The sequence below is a fragment of the Toxotes jaculatrix genome, chromosome 23 (genome assembly GCF_017976425.1).
Source record: "Toxotes jaculatrix isolate fToxJac2 chromosome 23, fToxJac2.pri, whole genome shotgun sequence".
Classification (NCBI taxonomy): domain Eukaryota; kingdom Metazoa; phylum Chordata; class Actinopteri; family Toxotidae; genus Toxotes; species Toxotes jaculatrix.
Genome location: NC_054416.1, coordinates 9,089,768 through 9,103,916, shown reverse-complemented (window position 1 = coordinate 9,103,916; position 14,149 = coordinate 9,089,768). Strand labels below are relative to the sequence as shown.

At 40.0% G+C, this 14,149-nt stretch overlaps 1 protein-coding gene across 6 annotated transcripts in view; it reads left to right on the top strand.

The window, feature by feature from the left end:
* The window catches only part of LOC121176856 (collagen alpha-1(XXV) chain), a 135,936-nt gene that overhangs the window by 105,669 nt on the left and 16,118 nt on the right, over positions 1-14,149 (top strand). For 4 of the 6 annotated variants that reach the window (XM_041030961.1, XM_041030963.1, XM_041030960.1 and 1 more), the window contains exons 12-18: positions 954-980; positions 3,408-3,452; positions 8,738-8,770; positions 9,136-9,171; positions 11,149-11,193; positions 12,663-12,725; positions 13,969-14,037. In XM_041030961.1, coding sequence (XP_040886895.1) covers positions 954-980; positions 3,408-3,452; positions 8,738-8,770; positions 9,136-9,171; positions 11,149-11,193; positions 12,663-12,725; positions 13,969-14,037 — 318 coding nt within the window. Of the gene's footprint in view, positions 1-272; positions 318-953; positions 981-3,407; positions 3,453-8,737; positions 8,771-9,135; positions 9,172-11,148; positions 11,194-12,662; positions 12,726-13,968; positions 14,038-14,149 lie in introns of all 6 variants that reach the window. The other 2 variants (XM_041030959.1, XM_041030962.1) reach the window with 2 other exon arrangements.

The window sequence follows — 14,149 nt, the reverse complement described above, 5'->3', positions numbered from 1 at the left end:
CTGGAATTATATGGTATTTAATTAATTGTAGCTGTACATTGACAAGTGGAAAATCCATTCCATCTGTTCTACCTAAGGCTTGGTTATCACCTATCCTGTCTACCTGTGCACCAATAACACGAACCTAAGCTCATAAAAAGTTAAAGGTTATCTATATCTAGGGAAAAAGCATAAATCTTTTTTATATATATCTTCTGACCTTAAATCAGAGTTCACATTGTTAAAATATCACACTCAACCCAGCCACTGTGTGTATGCTATGCTGTCCATAGGGGGATGTTGGCATCCCAGGATTGGACGGTATCCCCGGAGCCAAGGTCTGGTGCACACGTCTTGTGTGTGCTCTTATTCTTGTAAATTTATAGCGATCATATTTTTATTTTTGTTGTTTTTAAACAATTCATGATTTTTCCTTCTTTCTCATCAAGAAACATTGTTTTCTCTTTAACGTTTGGACACTCTTTGCCATTTTTTTTTCAATCATGCTTTTTGACGTTTTTAAATACCATGTTTTTCATTACATAAGCCTGTTTTTTTTTGTTTTACATTCTAAAAAAACATGTAGATCTTTTCGTTCATCTTTGTTGTTCACATGATCTGTGTTTGTCAGCATATCAAGAAGAATGTTATCTTTATCGCAGACATCCATGTGTGTTATTTAATGCTGTATTAGTACCTACACATAGGCTTTAATTGAATTGAATTAAATTAAATTAAATTGTGTTGAAATATCATTAAAATTAGGATTAATGACTAGTAATGACTTTAAGAAATACTGGTACTTGAGGGTCTGTCTGGGGAAAAGACAGCCATAACACGGGAGAATTTCCATAATCTAACATGAATTTAACCCCAGATACAATCTGACCCTCAGTGGCTGCAATAATTCCTCAGCTGAACCCAACTCCCCCTGAGCTTTTCTGTGTCTAATGCTCTGCTTTCTTTCCCAACAGGGTGAAATGGGAGAGCGAGGTGAAAAGGTAAAGCGCTAATTCAGATCACCAAACATTATTGTTCGCATCAGTCTTGTTATCCCGCCATGTGTTAGAACAGCCGTCATGATAAAATGACGGCAGCTCTGCCTTTACTTCTCTCAGCTGCAGCTTGTTTTTTTTTTTCAAAGGTGACTCCCTTCTGAGATTTGGCCATCAGTGAGTCAGTGATTCAGTGAGCCACAGAACTGAACCCAATTTCTCCAACCCCAGGCCCTGTTGGAGACCAAAAAACTGAACCCACACATTAGCCTCTCGAAGGAAAAGCAGCCTTATTCTCTCCCCTCCCTAATTCTAATGGTGCCCATATTCACTATTATTGGACAGCAGCGGGTGGGAGGTGTGAACACTGACTGAGGCGAGAGTGAGGCGGGCTGGGGAGGGTGGTGCTGACTCGGTCTGCCTCACTGACCACAAAACCTGCCTTCACGCAGTTGTTCCCGGTTGCTGAGTTCAAAGACTTAGTTCCCATCATTAACACACCTGTTTCACTGTAATGCGGTTGTGTGGTCACAGTCTCCTAGCAGCCATTGTTTACAGCATCACAGGCATCCTGTGGGGAATAAGCAGGATGGAAATAAAGGCCCAAGATACAGTTATAGAAACTGCATCCAGGAGACTGTTACGATGCAAGATCTGGCCACTTCAAGAGAGTATCGTATAATACAGTCTGACTAGGTGGACTGTTGTTGAAGCTGTGCCGCTCTGCTTTTGTCATTAAGTCTTCATTCTTGAGCAGAGGTTCCCAACATTTTTGGCTCAACATCCTTTTAAACAAAGCAGTGTCTACTTATAACCCCTTGGCCTTGTCAAAGGTTGCATGCAAACAACTCACAGACACAACTCTTCTCAGTTCTTAGAAGCATAACAAGGGAAAGTTATAATAAAGAAGCAAAGATTAGAGAAGAGTCTGATGAAATAAACAATTTGTGAAGCAGATTATGTTTTGTTTTTTTCCAACCCCTTGGGAAGAACTGGTCTGATGTACTGTGACAATTTATTCTGATGGAGGCCAGTGCTGTTAAAAAAACTGCAGTTTTTGGATTTGAAACTCAGGAGAGCAAGGTTTTGTTTTTTTATATCCTACCTCTGTGCTAATTGTTGTTTTAACCTTTAACATACAAATTCATAGATGATAAAATAATCAGCAGTTCATCTACTGACAAATGCTTGATGTCAACCATAGAACCTGTCAATAGTAATGTAATTTTCTTGAAGTTCTTGTTTAATATTTGCCACAAGGACACAACCTTTGATTTCGAATAGGAATTGCTATTTGTTACATGATTTGCAATCTATTAGGCTATCATTTACCCAACATAAAATCATGTGGATTTATCAAAAGAGAATGCACCAGTTCCCAGCCAAAGACAGCACTGAAACTCACTCCAGAGCACTGTGAGCTTTTATTTTCAAGAGCAGCCAGAAATGTTAACGTTCCTGGCTTTGGTTGCTAACTAAAGAGCCAGCAGGCAAATTAAAGAAAACAACGCTATCCTCTAACAGATAAAAACTGTTTGTTTGAGAAGCACAGAGCCTATTACAGTAGGCTTATTTCTTGAAGTTAGGACATAACCCTTTAGTTTAGATCCTTGGATTTGCTAGTCACCTTCAAATTAGGAACATGTCAACAGGAGTTGTAGCAGTTCAAAGATAAGTATTCTATCAACAAGACTAAGAGTCTGCAGCTGGAGGCTCTGTGAGGCTGTAGTGGTGCATTGACCTTAATGCCTAAGCGCATGCTAACATGCTGATATTAAGCAGTTGTAATGCTCATCTCATTCACCTTAGTAAAGCATGTTAGGATTCTAAGATTTGCTAAGTGGCATTAACACACAAAGTGGAGTCGATGGGAATGATGTTAGTTTAGCAGGTTAAAATGGTCAAGAATGACATGCTGAGAAATTACAAATTCACCAGTGTTATCCATCCAAATTTTGTTGAGACATTAAAGTCTGGACCTAAGAGGCAGGCTTACCTGCCGGCCAACATTGCCTTCCATAGAGCCCCGCCACTCGCGAGGCTTAATACAGCTCTGACATTCAGTCTCTTTCATACTGCTAAGATGGAAAAGTTGTGAATTTAGGAGTGAAGTTTTTCACAGTCCATGCCAGGAGTTTATGACCTCCTTTATGCCCCACAGAGTGTATTACATCACCTGAAATCAGACATATTTGAACCATGTGTGATGACTCACTTAGAGCTGTTTCGTTAAGCTGTTTTACAGTGCAGTCAATCACAGAAAGAGAAGATTTGTCAAAGTCCTACTGTGTGTTATGCACGTTCAATCTGACAACCATGTTTAAGATATTTCTCTTTAGATTTTAGATTCTCATCTATCACAGGTTTTCACCACTGACACATTCTTGCAATCAATAGACTTTTTATGATTACCTCTGTGTGATTTCATCACAGGGGGACATGGGTGAAGAAGGACCGAAAGGTGATATGGGTGAGAAGGTATGTAAATTCCACTTTACCTTTCACTGTCTTTGTTTATGTCTTGGAAGCTGCTCAGAGAAGCAGCAGAGAGTCTGGATATGGCTGGAAAACATAAAAAAAAAGTTAATGTTAGCCATCTGAGAGGAGATCTGTGGAAAGAAGCAGCAGCAGAAGTAGCTGAAGTCAAGTGCCATCAGCTGTAGTCAAGGCTGCACAACAGCAATCATCCTGGCACTTGATGCGTCCTTTGTGCTTAATGTGGACTTAATTGCTATGCTACGCTGACGTTACATTTTCTGGTTGGATGCTCCTGCATTAATTTGGGACCATTTATCATCAAGACAGCTTGTCAGGTTGGGATCCATTTCCAACAAAAGGCAGAGTGAAGCTCTGCTGGAAAAATTGTTCAGAGCTCAAGTAATAGATTCATGTTTCTGTCCAAAAAGCTTTTGTTGTCAGGAAAGTTTTTTTTGTTTTGTTTTGCGTTAGTTCACTGACATCATGTCCAGAGGCAGATTATGCATCCCATCCAGAACTTGCCATGGTGCCTTTACTGTTATTATTTAGTTAAAACAGCATCTATGAAAATGGTGTTATTTGTATAGGGTGACCTCATGACAAAAATTTGGGCCTCTTTGCCCTTCAGACTTGTTGCAAAGCATTTCAGAAACAAAACAGTGGTGGATCAGAGTAAACAATACTCTGAAAAGGTTTGTTCAGCTTCTCACACTTCTAGGAAAAGGTAAAAATTGTTCCCAAAGTTGCCAAATAAATGGTAACACAGTTGCTGAGAACAGACAGCAGACACAAAATACTGTGATGTTTTATACAGTGGAGTTTCCTAGAAATACTGAGTTAGGTATAAAAACAAAATATAACTGATAGACCAGCAGCAGAGTAGAAGCAGTGTACTCAAAATGTCACTGCCAATTTATTGCTGTTCAGCAGAGAACAACTTTGATAACTTCTCACTTTATGGGTACTCTGGTTTTTAAAAGACTGCCGAACACAGCTGCCAAGAAAGACACCATTTGAGGGAAACAGATGCAGGATATCATCTGTGGAAAATGAGTGAACAAAAAGGAAAGTGGAGGGCGATAAAACTTTGCAGCTCGAGCACAGCTTTGATCTGGTCTACCTTACTGCAGTAAAAGGAGAAAAAAATGATGGAGTTTCACTGCAGGAATTAAAAAGAAAAAGAAGAATTGAGTACCATGGGAATTCAGATCTCTGTAACCAATCACCTGCCATTCATTCTTCAAGAGCCTACCCCGGTATTTTGCAATAAAAAGAGATAGAAAGTAATGTGCAGAGCTGGAAAGAGTGAAGATTAGTACAGACTGAGTTACCTTCTTAGACTGTCAATGTCAGGATGTAAAAGTGAATGTGCAACATATGGCAGGAATAATTGCTTTTCAATCAAGACATACATCTAGATGAGTTTAACATATGTCGGACTCACCAAGGGCTGATTTATTTTTCAGTGCAAGTGAAGAAAATTCATGCTCATAGACCTGCAGAGGAGAAAAGTGTGTCATTCCACAACTGAGCCTCCTGTCATCAAGTGGATGAATGAGTTCTGAATCTGATCAATTGCTCTTCCCTGATATTATTGTTTTACATGTAGAGGAAGAAACCAGAGAATAGAGGGACAGTGGAAGACAGGGTGGGGGCATCTTTAGTCTTCCAGGCTGAAGATGCCAAAGTTAACAATACACAGCACGCACTGCGGGGAGAATGTGGTAACACGGGGTGAGAGGTGAGGCAGTGAAAGCTTTGGTATGGTGAGCAGAGAGACCTCAGGGAGTGCAGGAGGGGGAGAGAAATGGCAACGCAAGCAGTCGGACCAGACATTGCATGATACAAAGGGAGATTGTTTTTGGGGTGGGTGGGGTGCTGTGGAGTGTGAAAGAGACTAAATGACAGGACAGATACACTCAGTTACACGCACACTCGCTTGTAGAGACAAGCGTAACTGCAGACATGCGAAAATCTCTGTCTTTCACTAAAGGACGCAATGTGTTACACTGTGGATCATGAATGACAAACACATCATATGTACCTTAGATGAGAAAACACTTGGCTCCTTTCGTTTTGGATGATCTGTGAATTTAGAGTTGTGGGTGGAGGAAGGACTCAGATCCTTAAGAGTGTAAAAGTAAAAGTCTTGAATTGAAGATGTGAAAGTACATGTGCATTATGCACAAAATATATCAAAAGTGAAAGAACACATTATGCATTATATTAGTGTATATACAGACCCTCTCCAAAAGCTCCAGGTTCACTGTTTGCCAGGAGTTAGATGAGAAATTTGATAGCATGATAACGACTGCAATAATAAATATGTTGCAAAAGCAAGCAGCAGGTTAGCTTAGCTTGGACTAGAGATGGGGAAATATCTCACTCTGTGTTGTTTTATAACACAGTCCATCTTACCATCATCTCTCAAACTCACCTATTACCACATTTTATCTTATTTGTTTGCTCTGTACAAAAACTCAGTAGTAAAAGTATATGTGGGGTTATGTGCCCAACGACAAGGTTGTCATGCAATCTGCAAAGTTACCATTAATTATAGCTACCAAATAAATGTAGTAAAGACTATAAAGTATCTTAAAGTCTACTTAAGGACAGGATTTGAATAAATGTACTTACTTATTTCCCACCACTATACATTTATGTAGCACATTACTCGCTGTGTTGCTTTCATAAACCATCATCAACTATGAAGAGAAATGTTTCCAGCAGCCTCTGCATGTCCCCCTCTGGCCTCCTTTAAAACAAATCATTACCACAATTAAAAGCTTTAGTTCTAAACCATTTACTTCTGATGCATTCTGCCTAAGTATTTAACTAGGTGTGAAATTAACTGTGACTCTCCTTATTGAAAAGTCGAACCTCACGGAAAGGAAAATTCTTTAAAGGTTTAAAAAAGGAAAACAAAAAAAAAACAAAAAAACAAGAAAACTCTTGAATTGGTTTTGGGAAGTTCCAGGCTGTGAGCACTTGGCTCTGGCCAATGTGGCACAGTGGTTGGTATAAATTTTGAATCCTAAGATCCGGTCCAAGCTCTTGTGAACTGGCCAGGTTTCAGCTGTTGGCAGTGCCTCTCTGCCCTGGGAGCTAATCATAATCTGTGTTGCCTCACATATATTCTAACTCAGTGACTGATGTCGATATTCAGCTTAGGCCGCTGAATTTGGTCATCACTGCTAATGACCATAATATGAAGTAAGAGCCATGTTTTGAAGGCTGTGGTGGCATTTAATGGTTACATTTGTCACAACTCTGCTCCGGCTTCATTGCTCACTTATTAATTCTCTCCATCTCATTCGCTCTTAAAAGGCAAACAGCTGGAAAAAGGCCTGATTTACCAAGCATACACTATAAGGTCTTCATGCTATTATCTCTGAATGCCAGTGTGCAGTGACAGCTTTGGGTTCCTATAATGAAGTGGGGCTGTGGTGACAGCTCTCCATCCTGCTCTGCTCTGTGGTTAAATCACAAGTTGTAGCCTCACCATGGTAATTGGCCCAGTTGGGACATTTCAGCACTCTGTGCCACACCTCAACTCACCTCCCAACTCCACCACTTTTTCCATCTCACAGTACTTCGTTTGGAAGAGATTAAACTAGCGAAAACTCTCACTCGGTTCTTGAACTTGGTGTCACTTGTGTTAGATCTCTCATGACAGAAAATGTCAAGGGTGTTTATCAGTTCAGCAGCAGGGGAGTGAAGTGTTAATTGCTGGTGTAGCATTCTCTGATACTTGTTTTCACATGGGTTGTGGTGTCTTTTTGATTGAAAGTGTGTAAATTGTGCTGTAAAGCTTTGTTTTTCACATTATTAGCTCCTGATGATCTCATCCTACTGAGATTTTAAAAAGTTAATTATGCTTACATGTAGTCCATTGCTTGATTACGAGTTTAACAAGGTGAGACCTTTTGTAGTTTCTTTTTTGTATAAGACGTAACAACCAAGTACAGATGTGAGACATTCTTACATTTCCCTGCCAAAAAGCAACAGGTGTAAGCCAGTTCTTTCTTTGATGTTTGTTTTGTTGAAACAATTATTCAATCAACACGCAAAAAAAGTCAGAATAATGGGCCTCTGTGTAAAGTTTCCTCTTTTATTATGATTTTTATGTCAACCACAACATGACATTCATGTTGTTTCTTCAGTATGTGACCAAAAACGTTTTACTTCATTGTGTAAAATCATGTGAAAGCTTTTCATTTGTCTTCTGTAATGTAACATGTGGATCCTGTTCTCACAGCTAACTCTAAAAGTTCATCCTGTCAGATCAGCTGTACCCTTCATAAAATATATAAGAACTTGTGAAAATGCCCATATAAAAATTGGAATGATACGTTTTAAGATAGGGATAGAGGCACCCTTGAGTATGCAACAAAGTCCAGCTGTAAACAGTAACACAGTTTATTGTCTACAAAAAAAAAAAAGAACGCTGCAATTAAACATGCCTTGTGTGCTATGCATCATAATGACTCCCATAAAAAGCTGAGGGTGAGAGGCATTCCTTCAGTAACTTCTGAGCGTGAGGCGTATGTGTAGTGAAACCACAGTCCACACCAGAGCTACAGACCCCGACTTCTTCTCCCCCCGTCCCTTTTTCCCACCAACCACCTATAATTACACTCATTGGCCCCTTGTTTTATGTCTGTTTTTACTGTACACTGCAGTAGTAATGCAGTGCGTAGGGAAGGGCCTGGTTCTGGATGTCTGGATGACTTTGGTGGAAAAATGTGATATAAGTAGCTTTGTCTCCTTCTAGTTCAATAATCTACCTGAAGAGATGCAATGAAAACTGGCTGCTGTTTGTACTGTATATTTATCAAGCCCCCTACCTCATGTACTGTTGTGGATTTCTTCTATATAGTGTTGGATTTCATTCCTCATGTCATCACCAGTATGCAGCTGCACTCTGACAGTGTAAAAACGGTGAAATGATTCCCAGCACTGTGGTAATAAAAATGCTTTCTCAAACTTGTGTGAGAAGGTACATTCAATCTGAACAGAGCTTAGAATAGCTGACAATCTTCTTTCTAATTGGATTTTTACCCAATTTTTCCCAGACAACTCAGTAAATGCAGCAGTTGCACAACTATGTTCTGCATTGTTCAGAGGCCAAAAAGTATTTTTGTAACTGTGATTGCACAGTAATATTCATTCCTGCTGTGATTTTACAGAAAGCCCCATGGAGTCTTGTAATAACCTCTGTCACTTTTGGGTAGAATTCCATGTTGTACCTCTCTAACTTTTTTTGTTTGTTTGTTTTTCCTCAGGGAGATGCAGGCTCCTCTGCAGCTGGCATCAAGGTGAGAACTAAGGCAACAGTAAAGGATTTTCAGTATCTGTTTCTTGATCCTCATTAGGAGCTGGTTACACCAGCTGTTTGTAAGTTCAGACTTATTAAGTGGAGATGTACTTGTCACTAAATTAAAAAAGATTTGCGCCACCAAACTGTTTACCTCAAATTACACTACGTTATCCCAGCAACTTTAGCCTAATGACTGTCAGCTACCATCAGCTCAATCATCAATTGAAACTAGCTATCAATACTCAGGAAGACTCAGAGACTAGAAGGACTTTACACACAAACCTGTTAATGAATTCACAAACTTGATGCAACTCAAGCAAGAAATGAAGTAGCTGAAAATAAAACTCTTTGCGTGTATTACAGGGCGAACCTGGAGAGCCTGGACGAAGTGGACACAAGGTAATAGCTGCACTTTGCTCACATTGCTCTTACTGTAGATAGATAGTAGTATCTTGATGAACAGACATAGACCAGTGATGGTAGCACAGGACTAACCATAGTTATATTCATAGTGTTAGCATAGTGTTTGTTAATATTAACAGTGGTTTCTGTATTGATGAGTATAGGAATGAACTATCTGACTGTACAGTAACAGAAAATGCTTAGCAGACAGCAGCTTTCTGAACACATTTCTTCAGTTTTCGTCACTGTGAACACACACATCTAAAGGTTTTAATATAAAAGGTGAAGCTTCAGTCTGTTGTGCAAGATAAAATAGCTCAAGTTTTGACAAGAGCATTCCAAACTCAGCTGAACCTCACTGTTTAAAGTGCAATAAGGATGGTTGTGCATGGGGGGCTCATTGAGCAGACCCTGACACGTACATCGCAGCGCTCCGACTCGTTTTACATTTACTTTGGCTTGATCCTTGTTCTGAGCCAGTGTAAGGTCCCAGGTATTTAACACCCTTGGATATACTAAATCTTTTGGATGTTTTTGCTCTATTTTATTGTGACATGTGCTTCTACTCTAGCCAGGTCATCCCATTATTAGTCCAACTACACAGTTTTTGCAGTTTAAGCAATGTTTGTTTGTGTGATCACTTTCTTCCAACCAGTTTTTATTGTAATGTTTGACACAAGTTTCAAGCCAACACATGAAATTGAAAGTATTGTTGAAGGAACAGTTGCTGATGAGATACTAATGAAACAAGCATGCAGCAGAAGAGGAGCTGTTTTTCCTGCAAAATAAAGTACAGTACTTGTCCCTTGACTAGACTGCCGCCGAGATTGCACCACTGCCCCATTTAATTACACTTTTTAATCCCAAGAGCTGCACCCCATTAATTCCCCCTCTCTCTTCTCTGTTTGGACAAACTGGTTCCAGACAGACAGAAGGGCTTTTAGCAGATGTTGTTTTTTTATGCTGTGCTGCAAAGAAAACACTCGTGGCCTAACTAATTTTTGACTGCTTTATCTTATCTCTTGTTATACAGACATCCTGCTTGTGCTGACACACTTACCAATTATATTTCTCATCATAGCAGCCATCATGAGATTGAGTTGTTGTTCCTATAAAATATTACCATTTGGATGGCATTCAGCAAGTGTTGGTGAAGTAGCAGTCCACAAGAAAGACTTTTATTCATTAGTTTTACAATGCTTTCATTAGCCACAATGGAAATTTACAGCCCTCTCTCTGATCCCCAGAGTGCCGTTGCAGTTGATCATTCTCGTGCGACGCTAATCATTTCTTTTCATATGCCATAAATACAATGGTCTTAATAGAGCGTTAAATTATCCCGAGTCAGAAATTTTGTTTTGAAAGTCTCGCCGAGGCTTCACAAGGGACTTGACCTCTGATTTTTCCACAGTTGGATTAAATGACTGTGCGCTACTCAAACTTGTATATAATGGGAGTCTGGAGTTCTCAACTTGACAATGACCCGACCTTGGTAAAGGAGAAATAGGCCAACTCCCAACTTCTCGCAGTGCCAAACTCTAACGACCTTGAAGCCACGGCAGCTCTCTCAATCAGCTTTTGCAACTTTAATCCAAAGTATCTGACAGTTTTTCCTTCCAGAGACCAGAACTTTTCACACCTGCCCAAACCAATAAAATCATAAAAATAAAACTCTGTTGCACTTTGTGGAGGGTTGAGTGGTATAACAAGCACTAATCCCGCTGTCAAGCCATGGCTGCATGAGTTGGTATGAAAGTGCATGTGCAGTACCTTCTGCTAGTGCTTACCGCAAGCAAATGACAGTCAACATACCCTTATAGACAGCAGACCACTTTTCAGAATTACAGCAGCAGATAGCCAGAAAAAACTCTGAAAATTAAGTGTAAAGCTAATAGAACCCCAAAGAGCCCACAGATGAGGCTTGACTCAGCTTAGCTTGGCTTGGCTGTAACGTGTCACACTCTTCCTATGTAGGGAGAGCCAGGACTTCCAGGGCTGCCTGGACTCCCAGGGATAAAGGTAAATGCTTCGCTGTTTTTACACCCAGTCATTCCCCCCAGTGTTGTCCCTGTCCATCCGCTTCAGCCCGTCTGTAGCAGAGTTCAGAGCCAAACTCAGCAGACCTATCGTCATGCGTTATGAATGACATATTTAGGTCTCATAATCTTGCTTTTCCTGCTGTGTGGAATTTGTACTAAGACAGCAAGGTTACATCTGCTGCAGTGGCACAGGCACAGTAATACCTGTGCGTTCGGTGCAGTGGAAAGTAAGGAGCTTAGGCAAACTGACAAGGCCAAACAGTTGATGCTTTTGATCAGAACATGCCAGAAGTCAGCAAGAAAACTGTCTCTTTAAGGTCTGTGAATCGCACAGAGGCCTATGAATTAATGATCAGTCCTCTGCATCCCTTGAAAACACTTCAGTCCACTTCCTGGTAGTGGCATCAAGAGGCTCAGTGCAAAACTACTGCTTGTTAAGGAGAGGAAGTTTGATTTTTTATTTTATTATTTGGATTTTTTCAGACTAGGCTTTTATTGTTTCAGTTAAGGAGCTTGCTTTTTTATACTGTATCATAAAAGAACAACAGCAGATGGTGAAATTAAATGCACAAAAGGAACATGATCATTCACTGCCATCTTATGCTTTAAGAATAGCAACTACCTCCATGTATTAAAGGGTCATTAGCTTGAGATGTAACGTGAATGCAAGGAATGTTCAAACAAGCATGGTGAGATGATGCTTGTTGCTGTTTTGATCCTGGTTTTTCTCTTTTTGTATGCTTGCAATGTGCTGGCCTTGTAAAAAGCCCTCTCATTTTATATTTTATATACTCCTGTTTTTACTTAAGGGGCCTGAATGCTTGATGGATTCTAACAATATTTTGCTAACGTAGCACTCACGGGTTCTGAGCTTGGCTTGCACTTTGTTCTGCCTCACATTCTTCGCTGTTTATCCAATCAAAATTTAAAAGTTTTAGAAGCAAGTGTTCATTACCAATCCAAAGGCTTCCAGAGTTCTGTCGGTGGGAGTTATATTGCAATCAAATGACATTTAAATCAGATCAAAACGAGCATCACACCTCGTACAGGAGGCTCACTCCGCATAAGTGAAAGTGCAAATGCAAAAATGTTCTTCAAAGGTGGCAGACACTTGAGCAGAGCGCTTCTGTGTGCCCTGACGAGTATCTAACAATGTCAGCTGTCACATCATTAGAAGGAGTCATTAATGTATGTGAGACCAGGGGATAAATTAACAAGCCACTGACTATTTGTGTCCATGTGTGCGATTTATGCATGTGTCCCTGAGTGTGTGTTTGTTTGTGAGCAGTAAGTGCATGCCTGTCATTTGTCCATGCATCTTGTGTATGTGTTTAATGCTCAGTAACAGCAGCTAAGTGTGGTGCTACACCAAAAAAAAAAAAAACGTGGAAAAATTAGTAAAATTTGCTGATTGTGTTTCTTTCCATTTCTTTTTTTTTTTTTTTTCAGGGTGAGCCTGGATTCCTCGGTCCCCAGGGAGAGCCAGGACTTCCCGGACTCCCAGGGACTAAGGTGGGCGATTCTAGCTTTCCACATTAACTACAGTGATATTAATTACCGCAATATAAGAAGTGTTTTCTGCTCAGGTTAATACAATGCATTTCAAGTCTGACAATGAAATAAAGAACTTTGACAGATTTTTATCACATCCGAGCAGCGTGATTCACTGAAGTCACCAATTCCTCAGAGTTTATGGTCTCATTATCCATTATTATCATTTTACCAAAGCGATTAAGCCCATGTTTCTTCAAAATGTCACTCGGAGCTGTTCAGAATGAGCTAATCCTTTGACGCTCCCTTTGAGTCGTGACATTATCACACTGTGGAGCCAGTGGTGATAATCCAGACACACAAGAATTAATGTTTGCATTGTCCTTTTGCATCAGGCTGTTTGTTGTGCAATGATAATCAAGATATATTAGTCCTGAATTGTCGTCTGACACGTGTGTGTTGCTTAATCAAATGCCAGAGTGAAGCTAAAACAACAGATCATTGGAACAAATATTTGATCTGATGGTTTTTCCTTGTGTTCAGGTCTGGACACATGTTTGAGAACACTGGGCTTTTAGCTTAAGTTTTTCTTAAACATTTTTCAAGCTATTAGTCTGCAGGTTTATTTTCAGTTCTCTGCCTCCAAGTTATCATTACTGAGCAGCTATTTGAAAAGGAAAGACAAAGGTTTATTGACTCAGTACTGCTAAATAATGATTGTTTCCCGCTTGGTTTTAAGTATCAGCAAGAAGTAATTGAATGTACAGGCTCTGAGTTATACCACATCCCCATCTAATGGCTCTCTGCAGTCAACTGACATTAGGAGAAAATTTGTACCGCTATACAACAAAGGATTTACATTTTCCCTAAAAGATTCAGCTTTGAGGACAAAGAAGGTCTGATGCAGATGTATGTTTGGGGATTTCTTAAAAACACACTTAACCTTGTCAAATGTCACAGTCTACCACCAAGCAGCTTGTGCTGATTCAACATAAACATCTACGATTCACCGTGTTCTGGGAATCTGTCGAGTAAGCAAACGCATGAGAAGGGCGGGATGTTCTTATAGTAGATTCCTTAGTCACGTCAATACTGCATAACGTTAAGGAAATTGAATTGTGCCTGATATTCAGGACATGTATCACATCTCTTCTGCTGGCAACAAAAAGAAACTGAGCCTTGATCAGCAGATGAAATACAGTTTGCAGGAGAAATATAGTTACACACTTTAGTTGTTAAACAGTTTGTTCTTTTGTCTGTTTAGGGTGAGAAAGGCGACCACGGGCCACCAGGAAAAGGTGAACGAGGAGACCCTGGAGCTGTTGGACCAAAGGTCAGTGATTCATGAGCACATGTTCCCAAATGTATGCCCATAAAACAGTCCTTTGCTGCCATCTAGAGGCTTCCTGGTCTCATCACACAAAAGAAAATTCTCAGATGTATGA